The sequence below is a fragment of the Rhinatrema bivittatum genome, chromosome 2, assembly GCF_901001135.1.
Source record: "Rhinatrema bivittatum chromosome 2, aRhiBiv1.1, whole genome shotgun sequence".
Classification (NCBI taxonomy): Eukaryota; Metazoa; Chordata; class Amphibia; order Gymnophiona; family Rhinatrematidae; genus Rhinatrema; species Rhinatrema bivittatum.
In genome coordinates this window covers 524,933,187-524,946,451 of record NC_042616.1, presented here as the reverse complement: position 1 = coordinate 524,946,451, position 13,265 = coordinate 524,933,187, and the positions used below count along the sequence as shown (strand labels likewise).

Below are 13,265 nucleotides of genomic sequence, written 5' to 3'. Positions count from 1 at the left end.
CCTTCACAAATGCTAACTGGTCCTAATGCTCACAAAGTAGTGAACACAACACAATGGATTTTGCAGACATCAAATATATTTAAAACAAAACTTAAATACACCTCATGACAACTTTTGCATATATTTGCATAATAAACTCAGAAGACTCATACAGAAAAGTCATTTTTATTGCATCTTATAGGTGAGATGAGCTGATGTTACAGTAATGCCTGCTTCCCTCCGTATGCTGCAGTATAATGTGTGATGATGTAACATACTTCAGCATCCCCGCTAACCAAGGCTATTCTGAAATGTCTCAGTGTGATGCTGTCACCATGGTCAGAAGGGAGAGAGTATTGTCATAAGGTCAGGCTCATTTTAATTGTAAGACATACTAAGAAAGGCACCTTGGAACCTGCCCATTGTTTTTGCCCTTTCTTTGCTTTTTTTTGTTTCTTGTATAATTCAAATTTACATTTACAAATTATCTTGTATATTACATGGACTGCCAATTCAATAAAATTCTACAAAAATCTGAATTTGAGTTTAAGAGATAGAAACATTCTATGAGATTTAGGATGTACCCTAACACTTAAAAAATAAACAGAAAAGTCTTACAATAGCAATATTGCTCTTCCGGCTAGGCATCTTTCAGAGCAACCAATGGGGGGAGGAAATCTTATGCTTTGCTGCAAATCCCTTGTGCTCCCTTGTCCATCTCCCCATGTTGTTCCCCAAGTGGCCGGGAGAAGCTTGCTCCACTGACTAATTGTTTAATTATACATTTTTTTTTTTTTTTACTTTGCTATCTGAAGAAAGACAATACCATTAAAAGTTCAAATCTACCCTGAGATTGAGCAGTTTGGGTGGTACCATCCCAGCAGTGCAGACTGTGTGCTAGGCAAGAAGAGTGAACACAGAAGGATTTACTTAATTTTAGTGATAAACAAAATAGTTGCCCAAGATTATCTTTTACTAAATTAGTAGCAGCAATAATCATACATATTGCTAAGTTAGAATAGTACAAGCGCTGTGGAGATCAAGATGGCTGCTGACCTGTGAGGAAGTGCGGATCACAGCTCCTGATCTCCAGATATTTTCTTCTAAGCTAGACCTCAAAAAATTTCCTTGAGCCTATTTCAAATATGCCACATACAAAGAGGAAAGCTCAGGTGCGAGAAATTACCTCTACGCCGGAGTCCTTGAGACAGACTAAGATCAAAGCTGCTTTCGCAAAAACGCCGACTCTAGACCCGGAAGCTGTTGTCGCTGGGGCAGGCATGGAGCAGCAGCTGAGCCCCCTGACATCTGAAACATCGCTGAGCCCAGGATATCCAGCGATTCCGGACCCACCAATAAGAACATCTAATCATGCGGATCCTTTTGAGAAAATTTTATTTTCAAAAAACAGTACCCAGAGAGAAGAAAAATTCACCTCGGAGAGCCCGGTGGAAACGGGTTCCAGGGACCGCAAAAAAGCGGCTCAACAACAACGCCCGGAAGATCGAAAGACAAGTGGTGAAGGCCTTTTGGAGGTAGGAGTTGCGATGAGCAATATACCTCTTCTCAATACTACCTCTGTTCTAGTTCCCTCCTTGGAGGAAATAAAAGAATATCCTAATTGTAATGCAGAAATCGATAAATACTTTAACCTTAACGGTGAAAGAAGCTATGAATAAAACCAGCAAGGTGGAAGAAAAGATTACATAGGTTGATAAAAGAACATTAATCTTGGAAGGTAAAGTGAAAAAAATCTAAGAAGTACAAGTAAACCTTATAAAATCAGAGAAATTGTTTGAGAATAAAACGGAGTTTCAGGAAAATTTAACTAAGAGAGCAAATTTGCATTTTTTGAACTTCCCCAAAACTAAATTACAATCTCCTATGGATTTATTGAAGAGTCACTTTGTGAACATATTAAAGTTTCCACTGGAAAAAATTCCATTAATAACAGTCTACTATCAAGTACAGCGATTTGGTGAGAGTGAAAAAGAAAAACAGGGGGAAGGAACCCTGGATATAACTGACTTTTTGGAAAAGTCATTTGAAATGGACATTGCTTTGAGAGCCACTTTACTGGTTCAGTTTACATCAAGATTAGACAGGGACAATGTCCTGAAACAGTATTTCAGATTTCAAAATATGAAATTCTTTGTACAGCCTATTCGTATCTTCCCAGATATTGCCAGAACGACACAAATAAAGCGAAAAAAGTTTTTAGGAAGGAGGAAGGAGGCAGTAGAGAGAGGAGCACGTTTTTTGTTACGATTTCCTTGTCATTGCTTATTATTACTGTGGAGATGTAAAGTATGTATTTACAGATCCGGTGCAATTACATACTTATTTAGATTCCTCATCGCAACCCTAGGGAGAATCTTAAGGTAGCTGGAAATAGGTATAATGTCGGTGTTAATCACAGTTAATCAGCTTATTATTTATGTTTAATCTCCTATATTATTATCTGCTATATTCACCCTTGATCTCCCAATATTTCCTAATATTAATATTGGTTCAATATACATACGACCAGGTGACATAATGTACGAGTTTTTCTTTATATGTTATTAGATTTGCCAGACTGTATGGTTATTTTCTTATATGTTACCTGGATGGAATATGTGAAACATTGAAAATATTTCCTGTAAATAAAGCAAAATGCAATAAAGATTAAATATTAAAAAAAAAAAAGAATAGTACAAACGCTGATTCTCTTGTGTATTGTTCAAAATTCGCAGAAGGAACTTGTGCTGGACAGAAATAGCACACTTAAACCAAACCTTTACATACTATTGCTCTAATAGTAAATAAATGCATATTTATCAGTGTATGTTAATATGTTAATAAATTACGGTGAACATCTGCTCTAAGACTTCTCTTAATACCATGTTACCTTTGATGACAATTATTGCACTGTACCACAAAATTACTGAAGTAAAAACTAAACCCACTAACGCAATCCTTTCTATAAAACAAAAAACAAATCTCACACTTTATTATGTGTATGATTGGCAGACAACATATAGGAAAGGCTAAAAAAATACATATGTGGCAGGGAGAGGAAGAACAATTTTCAGATTTTATATTTCTAGTTCACAACAATTCTAGCCTTCTGTCCTTCACATAATTGTTTTACTTGTAGTATTAGCTGTGATGTAATAATAATGGTAATGGGTGCGAGCTATGGGTATTAGCCATAATTCTAAATTTTGTCCTTTTATATTAAAACCATAATGTTTGTTATACTGGCTTAAAGAAAGTTAAAGCATCTGAAATGGGTATACACATTGTAAAAAGCCTTCTACAAAGAAAGGCTGTTTGCTCATTATCAGTTTACTTGCGTATTAGACTAACACACAAAGATGCGCTCATTCATTTTAGCTTTAGCTAATGGATAGTCTAGGGCCTAGGCAACTTCAAGTCACTTAAAAATTACATAGACAGCATAATTCACTTTAAAACACACAAGAATGATTAGACAATACCTTAATCTCTACATATGGCTATTCACAGACAAAGTTTTATTTAGCAGCTTCCCACAAGCCCACATCTTATTTACAAAACCTGAAATAAAATAGCAGCACCATTGGTAGTAAAAAAAACAAGTCTCAAATGGCAGAGAGAGAGCTCAGAATGTCTAATAGCAGGGCTTTGCACTACTGGCAGAATTCACTGGCAAGAAGATGCGATACAAGATGAAAAAAAAAAAAAAAAAAGAGCCAGCTAGAAATTCAAAGCCTCATCTTAAAAGAAAAAAAAAGTATCCAGCATCACCATCAATCTGCCATGCCAGGTAACAACTCCTTAAAAAAAATAAATGTAAAAATATGGACATCTCTACAAAAAACCTTAGGAAATATGAATATATATATTTTTCATATATAATATTTACAAATCTTTCTAAAATAAAGATCTGATTATACACTAAAATCCAGAGGGCTCTCTTTTCCAAGTTGTGCAGCAGCAGCAGATGGAGGTGCCTGGCTAGAATGCCTATCTGTTAATCAGAGGACTTCTGCTGGATCCAGTGCTTTCTGTTTTAAGACCGTTTCTTACTTCCACTCTTCCACTGGCTGGGTGAACTCTCTTCAATAAGGACTGCACCTAGTATAGTCAAGCAATTGCAGAGTCACAAAACTGCAGAGGAAAAGCAGGCTTTAAAAATCTTTCTAGCAGTGACTTGTCTAAGATTAGTTCTAATGGTAGTATGTAATAAAATGACCAAATTAGTCTTAACCTTGACCATTTCTGGAGCGCATGGGGATATATGAAGTGCCTGCACTCCCTCCTCCCAACACACCCAGGTCTCACTTGCTTCCCAAAAGGGAAAGTTAACCTGCTGAAAGCTTCCAAAGTAATGAATTGAAACAAAGCACACTACAGCTGCAGGTCGCATTAATGTATGTATTGGTAGTAGCTGTGGGATAGAGTTTTCAGCAAGCACTAAAGTTCTCTGGTAAAGTTTTTAAAATTCTGTGGCATTTTAACTCATTGTCTTATGTAATATTTTATTTGAATTTGTATACTGTTTTTAATTCATTTTATTTATTTGCTGTAAACCGGTATGATTGATATACAGAATATCAGCATACAAAATATATATAAATAAATAATATGCAAAAATATCTTCCTTTAAAAAAAAAAATAGTATTCCAAAATGTCTTGTGTGCATTTTTTTCTCTTCATGTTTTTCATTTTTTAGGAATCAGTTTTCTCCCATTTCTTGGACACCTCAGGCCTCTGTCTACCATAAGCCATGCAGTGTTGAGAGCAGCCACTGCACAGGACCAGCCTCAGTGGAGGCATCAGGAAAACAGCAGAAGCCACTCTGGGGCTTTCCTCAGCACACTTTGCCTGTGGTGACAAAGGCAGGAGGTTTGCAATGGTGCATGGAGAGCCATTCTGCAGCAAGAAAATTGCATAGCAGTTACCAAAGCTGCGAAATCATAGCAAATTGAACGCCATGGCAGTAAGATTACACACACCCAACGGGGCTGTGTGTTTTCTCCTGAGATGTACCTAATCTTAGAATACACACGAATGATGCACGCCCAAGTGTAATTACTCAAATGGTTTGCAGGGTTTTATACTGGGATATATCAGCCACAACATACTCCCCCCATTCAAGAGAGAGACATTTTACTTGCAGTTCTAGTTAAGACATAGGATCCTTCTAAAAATTAGAAAGAGATCACGCATCAGAATTCATTGCTAAACACTAGAATACTGCTACTAATCTCCATCTTCTTTCCATCCAAAAAAATACAGCTAAGTAGGAACCAGCTGGACAGGAAATCTAGTTAAAATCTGGATAAACTGTAAGCGGATTCTCATATTTTACTATAATTTCTACTGCATGAAACCTGAAGGGGGAACTTGCATGCAAGTGAACTCTCCTTATCCAAGACACCTAACTAATGGCTAGTGCTGACTCTGGGGCTGAACTCTTCTGTAAAACTGCTGATAGTTACCAGGTCACTTAATTTCTTCTTGAATCAATTAATGAACAAGCCCACAGGACTAAGAGCCACATATTCCACAGTGAATGAAAAGGCAGAATAGGGGTTACGTACAGGAGGAGGTACTGACGGTTCTAAGTGACGTCCAAGGAATGAAAGGAGACGCCTCCAGATAAGTCCGCTTCCCAGGAACATAAATCCAGTGACCAGCCAAAATGCTCTTGGGTCCTAGGAATGGAAAAATAATAGTTTTGAGTACTAAAGCATTCTTAAAAGTCTTTACATAGCATTCTGCCTGTAGAAACACACTGTTCCAGGCCAACTTGTTAAAATGTCTATGGGCTATTCTAGTTTTTTCACAGACACAAACCTAGAATAGCCTCTTACTGTATGTAGTCCTGTGTGTTGAAAAGGGGTTATTAACAATGGATTTGAACACAGAAGGCAGAGGCAGAAAAGAGGAAAAAGCAGTGTCAGTACGCAGAACATGACTGTGATTGCTATGCTCACAACCTATTAGTTATGCAACAAGGAACCAAGCAATTAAATAGGTATTTATTTTACTGCTTCCTTGTAATGGTATAGTGCACTGGATTACTGACTGCAAAAAGCATGAGCCTACTATTCATCATTACACTAAGCTGAAACAAAAATAATCACTTAGATGTTACGATGGTTGGGGAAAACTGTTGGTTCCCTTAACTAAAATTAAATTACAGCTAAGCACAAATTAGGAACGTGTTTTCAGAAAATATGGCACAATGATTCCTGTAAGTGTCAAAATCTAGCTCTGCCCAGAACAGTGCTGCCTCGGATAATCACTTTTTGATCAACACAAAACAATTAGAAGCAATGTATTTTTTCCCCATTTGATTTATCTAGAGGTTTTCCTCAAAGGAAGCATATGCTAAACCTTTTTTTAAATGAACCCTTCTGTTTTTCACCAGGAATACGCCCATCACGTATACCAATAATTTTTTGCCAGATGAGCCTGCATTGAACCTATGGTTTGGTTCAATCTTTTTCTTTTGTATACTAGGAACGCAAGCTGTTTCCACGGAGGTACAGATGGGGGTGTGTGTGTGGATAACATTGGTAGTTTGTGTGTGTGGATATTAATTTTCACTTTTCTGACCACATCTTAATTTTGTTAAGAACCCAAATGTCATTTCCACCTACCTGACCCTTGCAAACTGAGAACTGTGCTTTAATGAAAATCCCAATTTATTTATTGTAAGAGAAAGCCATCAGCAGAAAGGGCATGTTTTTAAACATATCAAATGCACAGTTCCACAGTAGAACATGTGTAACAAGAAACTAGGCCTTACCTCTTCAAATGAGGATTCCAAGTTCATACCAAATGCTACTCCTATCAACCCGAAGAGTGAAAGAGAGAAGGTTCCCATGGTCAATTGTAAGTTCAGTCTCATCATGACATTGCGATGACTAAAATGGGAAAACATGCAACAAATTCAAAATGCATTTGCCATAAACTGCGGACTTGGACATTGCTGCTGATACAGAGACATGGTTCATGGATTCTCATGATTGGGATACGGCCATACCAGGCAATAACTTAAGGAAGGACAGAGGGGACAGAAAAGGGGGAGTAGCAACTCTTTATATCAAAAACAACATCCAAGCAATTGAACTGCAAGGAATGCGATGTAAAGAAGCAGCATTATGGGCCATCCTAAAAAAAAAAGACTATAGTGCATCTATTTTTACTGGAGAGGTTTAAAGGCCTCCGACTCAAATGGAAGTACTAGACAGAAATCTGGTTGAAAGCATTCAAAAGGTGGAAAGGAGGGAGAAGTGTTGATTGTTGTAGATTTTAATCTGTCGGATGTAGATTGGAGAATCTTTTCTGTGCAATATAACAGAAATAGAGAGATAGAGGATGCCCTGCAAGGGTCTCTGTTCAAACAAATGGTATTGGAACCTGGGAGGAAGGGAATTATACTCGACTTAATGCTCACTAACGGGGATAATGTCTCTAATGTCCGGGTGGGTACCCACCTCAGCACCAGTGAATATCAAACGGCATGGTTTGATATTGCAAACAGGATATGGAGAAGTTACAGTAAGACCCAAGTTTTGAATTTAAAAAATATGGACTTTGTTGAAATGGGGAAGTACCTGGAGGTAGATCTAGAAGACTGGGAAAAACAGAGGTGAAACAACAGTAGACCAAACCAAAAGGAGCAATTACAAAGGCAAAGAATCTATGTTAGAAAAGTAAAGAAAAGCAAGGAAATAGAAACTGATCTGGTTCTCAAAGGAGGTAGCTGATAAAATAAAAGCAAAAGGATCAACGTTCAAGAAATATAAAGGATCCCAAAAATAGGAACACAAGAGAAGAATATTTTGTAAAACTGAGGGAGACTAAGAAAGTAATCAAGAAAGCAAAAAGTCAGGCAGAAGAAAGGATTGCTAAAGAAGTAAAGCGAGGTGAAAAAAACATTTTTCAGATAAATAAGAGAAAGGTCCGAAGTGGTATAGTGAAACTGAAAAGTGAAAAGGATCAATATGTGGAGATAGACAATATTTACATGGTTGACAAGGTGACATGCACTGCTGTGATGCTAACCAAAAATCCTGTAAACACACACTTGGAACCCATATGGTATTAGGCCTACTGTAAGGTGTGTTGTGAGAGAGCGAGACCCTCCAAAAGCCCAAAAACACTAATAAACTTCCTATTAGGGGAGTACTTCACCTCAATCACACATGCAGAAGATAAATAGACCCTCACCAAATACAGAACAGAGCAACCATGAAGTAGAAATGCAAAACGTGACAAAACCTGAACTGGAAACCCTTGCTGTAGTTACACGATGTTAGGTTCCATGTTAGGAGCTACCACCCAGGAAAAAGATCTAGGCATCATAGTGGATAATACTTTAAAATCCTTGGCTCAGTGTGCTGCAGCAGTCAAAAAAGCAAACAGAATGTTGGGAATTATTAGGAAGGGAATGGTTAATAGAACGGAAAATGTCATAATGCCTCTGTATCGCTCCATGGTGAGACCGCACCTTGAATACTGTGTACAATTCTGGTCGCCGGGCTAAGTATTTGTTTAATATTTCCATTTCTTCATCTCTCGCCACACATTGTTCCTGGTCACCTTTCAATTTCACTATACCACTTCGAGTCTCCCTTCTTTCTCTAATATATCTGAAAAATGTTTTGTCTCCTTTCTTTACCTCTTTGGCAATTCTTTTTCGCTTGAATTTTTGCTTTCCTGATTTGTCTCCCTCATTTTTAACAAATATTCTTCCTTGTGTTCCTTTTTTTGAGATCCTTTATACTTTTCAAATGCTGTTCTTTTTGCCTTCATTTTTTCAGCCAGCTCCTTAGAGAACCAGATCGGTTTCTTTTTCCTCTTACTCTACTTTTTTAACATATAGATGTTGCCTTTGTAATAGCTCCTTTTAATTTGGCCTACTGTTGGTTCCACCCTATGCATTTTCTCCCAGACTTCCAGTTCTTCTTCCAGGTCCATCCCCATTTTGACAAAGTCCATATTTGTGAAATTTAAAACTTGGGTCTTTGTGTGACTTCTCCGTATCCTATTTGCAATATCGAACCATACTGTCTGATCATGCACAGGTGAGCCCCTACCCGAACATCAGAGACATTATCCCCATTACCGAGTACTAGATCGAGGATCACACTCTCTCTTGTGGGTTCCATTACCATTTGTTTGAGCGAAACACCTTGAACGGCATCCATTCTCTCTCTACTTTTTGTAGATTCCGCAGAAGGGATGTTGCAATTCACATCCGGCATGATTAAAATCTCCAATGAGCAACACTTCTCCCTTCTTTCCCAACTTTTGGATGTTCTTGATCAGGTCTCTGTCTAGTTCATCCATTTGGGTTGGATGCCTATAGACAACACCAGTAAACGTGGAAGTACCATCTTCTTTTTAGGATGTTCCATAAAGCTTCTTCTTTACCCCACATCCCTTGCAATTCAGTTGCTTGGATATTATTTTTTTTTATATATATACAGATTCAACCATTAAATTTGAATGAGCTAAAAGACAAAAAAAAAAAAAAAAGGAGAAAGAGGAAGCACTAGAATCAGGCCACCCTTCGTACCCCCCCCCCCCCCAAAAACAAAAACAAAACAAACAAACCAAAAAAAAAACCCCCACCTCTCCAGATGGCATACTCAGGCAACAAGACCTCATGCTGGCTGAAGGCAAGTTTCCAAAAATGACCCTCAGTGTCCAAAATTATATCAAGTGACTGACAGCAGCATGACTCCTGGCCCCTAGGTCCATTATTACTTATTTGTATTAAGTTTTTTATACCGTCACTAAGACAAGCCATCATAACAGTTTACAAATCATAAAATACATAAAACAAGAACAATCCAAATAATTTTGAAATAAGCAGCACTAATTTTAAATTAGCTAAAAATATAAAACAAATACTAAGCGCTACAACATACATTCATAATAAAAAAAAACCACACCACTGTTAAAACATCCATAACTTAAAACACTAAAAAATTAAAACGTTTAATAAAACACAGAAAGGCAATAAAAGCAAAAAATAAGTAAAAAAAGATCATCTATTCACACCATATATGCTGCATCGAATAACCAGGTTTTAAGATCATGTTTAAACCTTTTAAAAATCAGTTTCAAAGCCTCAAACTCATCGGTAGTGTATTCCAGTTTTGGTCCTGCCAGAGATACCGCTCTCTCCCTTACTTGGTTCAAACGTGCTGATTGGACCGAAGGTAATGAAAGTAGGCCCTTGTTAGCAGACCGTAGATTTCTTTGTGGGACGTGAAGTCCAACGGCCGTGTTTAACCAGTCTACGTACTCTCCATATATGAGTTTATGAAGGATACATAACTGTTTGAATTTAATTCGTAATTCTATGAGTAGCCAATGTAGTTCTATTGGGATAGGTGATGTAATCCCTCTTTCTGCTACCTGTTAAGATTTGTGCCACAGTGTTTTGTAGGATTTGTAAAGGGCGAATGGAAGAAACTAGAATGCCTGAAAGAAGGGCATTGCAGTAGTCCGTGCTTTCGAAAATTGTTTGTAGCACTGTGCGAAAATCATTTTGTGATAGTAATGGTTTGAGGCATTTTAATATCATTAATTTAGCATATTGTTTTCAAACAATCTCCTAGACCAGGGGTCGGGAACCCATGGCTCGCGAGCCAGATATGGCTCTTTTGAGGGCTGCATCTGGCTCGCGGACAAGTGTCGCCACACTTCGCGGTTCCCCGCTGACCCAGCTGCTCCCCGGTCCTCCGCCGCCCGGGCTTAAAATGCTGTCAGCCCGGGCGGAACGCGGCAGGACAGCTGGAGTCAGCGGCACCGGCGTGCTCTCTTCTCTTCCCCCCCCCCCCGCCGGAAGAGGAAGTGGAGAGCATCGGGTGCCTGCGCGGAAGAAGAGACCACACTAGCGTGGTCTCTTCTTCCGCGCAGGCACCCGATGCTCACCACTTCCTCTTCCGGGCCGCGGGGAGGGGGGGGGGAGGGGAAGAGAGAGTCAGCGGCACGACTGGAGTCAGCCGGGTGCCTGCGCGGGAGTCATCGGGTGTCAGCCGGGTGCCAGGTGCTGGAGTCCTTCCCGCGCAGGCACCCGATGCTCACCACTTCCTCTACCGGGCCGCGGGAAGAAGAGAGCACGCCGGTGCGCTCTCTTCTTCCCGCGGCCCGGAAGAGGAAGTGGTGAGCATCGGGTGCCTGCGCGGGAAGAAGAGGCCACGCTAATGTCCGACGCGAAGAAGACTGCAGCGCGGCTCGGAGGAAAATGAAGAGTTTCAACCGCGACCGATGGGACTCCGCCTTCGCCTCCGCGAGGGCTGAAAATGAAGGAGGTTAGCGTTGGGAGGAGGCTGCTGGCTGCCGCGAGTTCCCGGGGTGGGGGTGGGGGAGAGAGAGAGTGAATGAGCGAGCGAGCATGTGTGTTTGAGATCCTGTGTGTGTGAGTGAGAGACTGCATGTATGTGAATGATTGAGAGCTTGTGTATGTGAAAGAGAGTATGTCTGTGATTGAGAGCCTGCCTGTGAGAGAGAGAGCATGAATGTAAGTTTACCATTGGGAACCTGTATGTGTAAGTTTGTGATTGAAAACCTGTTTGTGTGAAAGAGTATGTGTGTATGATTGAGATCCTTTGTGTGTGAGAGAAATCATGTGTATGTATGATTAAGAGCCTGTGTGTACAAGTAAGATAGATATCATGTGTGTCTGTGTCTGATTGACAGCTGGTTTAGGTGATGGAGTATGTGATTGAGAGCCTGTGTTTCAATGAGAGAGAGAGACCATGTGTGTCTGTGTGTGATTGAGAGCTGATTTAGGTGACTGAGCATGTGAGTATGTGATTGAGAGCCTGTGTGTAAATGAGAGAAAGAGAGGACATGTTTGTAAGCATGTGAATGAGAGTCTGTGTGTGAGAGAAAAAGACAGCATGTATTTATGTGATTGAAAGCCTGTGTGTGTGTGTAAGCGTGAAAAGATAGACAGCATGTGTGTAAATGTGTAATTAAGAGCCTATATAAGTGAGAGAGAAAAAACATGTGTATATGTGAGTACTGAGAGCATGTGTGTATAGGTGTGTCATTGAGAGCCAGTGTGAGAGAGAGCGCTGGTATGGGACAGAGAGGAGAAAGTTCCAAGCAAACCACCCCGCCTCCTGCTAATTCAGAACAATCTCAGGACACCTGGATATCAAACGTTCCCAGGTATGCAGAGCAAAAAAATTTTTGTATCCTTATTATTTTTCATTACTGGGTCTTTGTGTCTGCTATTTTTTAATATTTTGTTGGTATCTGGAAATGTTTTATATGAGTTTTTTAATTATTGGATATTCCACTCATCAGCTGTTTCGAAATATGTTCTTTTTGTTAGTACAGTTTTACTGCTGATGATTTTATATTTCTTGATTTGTTTTATAAGGATGGGTGATGTTTCTTTTTTCCTTTGTTACACTGCATACAGAGACTCTGGCTTGTTGCAGTTTCCAATTCAGTTTTTTCTGCATGCTTCTTGTTATGCGTTTTGGTCTCTTTATTCTATGTTAGGTGAGGGACAGCACGTGATTCAGGTGAGGTTTTCTGCTGGCGTGTAGTTTCTGTGTAGGACTCTATAGCAGCCTGACTTGGTCCGTTTTCCTAATAGGAGATGTATTGGTGTCTTAAGGCCTGGTGTAATATTTTCAGAGACTTATTGTACATTAAAGTGTGATCTTACATAAAATGCACATATTTACTTGTATTTAGTTTTAAACATATTGTATGGCTCTCATGGAATTAACATTTTAAAATATGTGGCGTTTATGGCTCTCTCGCAGCCAAAAAGGTTCCTGACCCCTGTCCTAGACGTAACCCACTATTAAGTTGGCTAGACTCGAAATAACTAGGAAAAGGGCTTTTTCAGTAGCTCGCCCTATACTTTGGAACGCACTTCCTGACTCTCCCGTCTTATATCTTCTTCACAACAATTGTAAAAAAAACATTAAAACTTATTTCAGAAAGCTTATAGTTCAATGGTCCACCTCCTAAAGTTAATGACATTCTACTACAATTGTATATTACTTACATTAACTCCTAGCACATTTTTACCTATACAATTCAATTTTATGACACCATTTTGTTTATTGCTGGGCCTACTTTTAGTCATTATGTTGTGTTTTAGAGTTATTTTTAAATTAATGATGTTTTAGTTTATTTAACTTATTTTTGTGTATGTTTATTGTGAACTGTTTTGATTAATTCTTTGAATTGTAAAGGCGGTATATAATCATTTTTAAATAAATAAAATAAATAAAATATCCTTCTCTTATTTTCGTTGCTAT

General features: G+C 39.0%; 1 protein-coding gene across 1 annotated transcript in view; it reads right to left on the bottom strand.

Moving 5' to 3' along the window:
• Window positions 1-56: 56 nt before the first annotated feature.
• LOC115085128 (magnesium transporter MRS2 homolog, mitochondrial-like) overlaps window positions 57-13,265 on the bottom strand; it is a 57,662-nt gene continuing 44,453 nt past the window's right edge. Inside the window, exons 9-11 of the mRNA XM_029590763.1 lie at window positions 6,764-6,881; window positions 5,550-5,663; window positions 57-4,080 (exon numbers count right to left, since the gene is read on the bottom strand). Coding sequence (XP_029446623.1) covers window positions 3,970-4,080; window positions 5,550-5,663; window positions 6,764-6,881 — 343 coding nt within the window. The 3' untranslated portion in view covers window positions 57-3,969. The remainder of the gene's footprint in view (window positions 4,081-5,549; window positions 5,664-6,763; window positions 6,882-13,265) is intronic.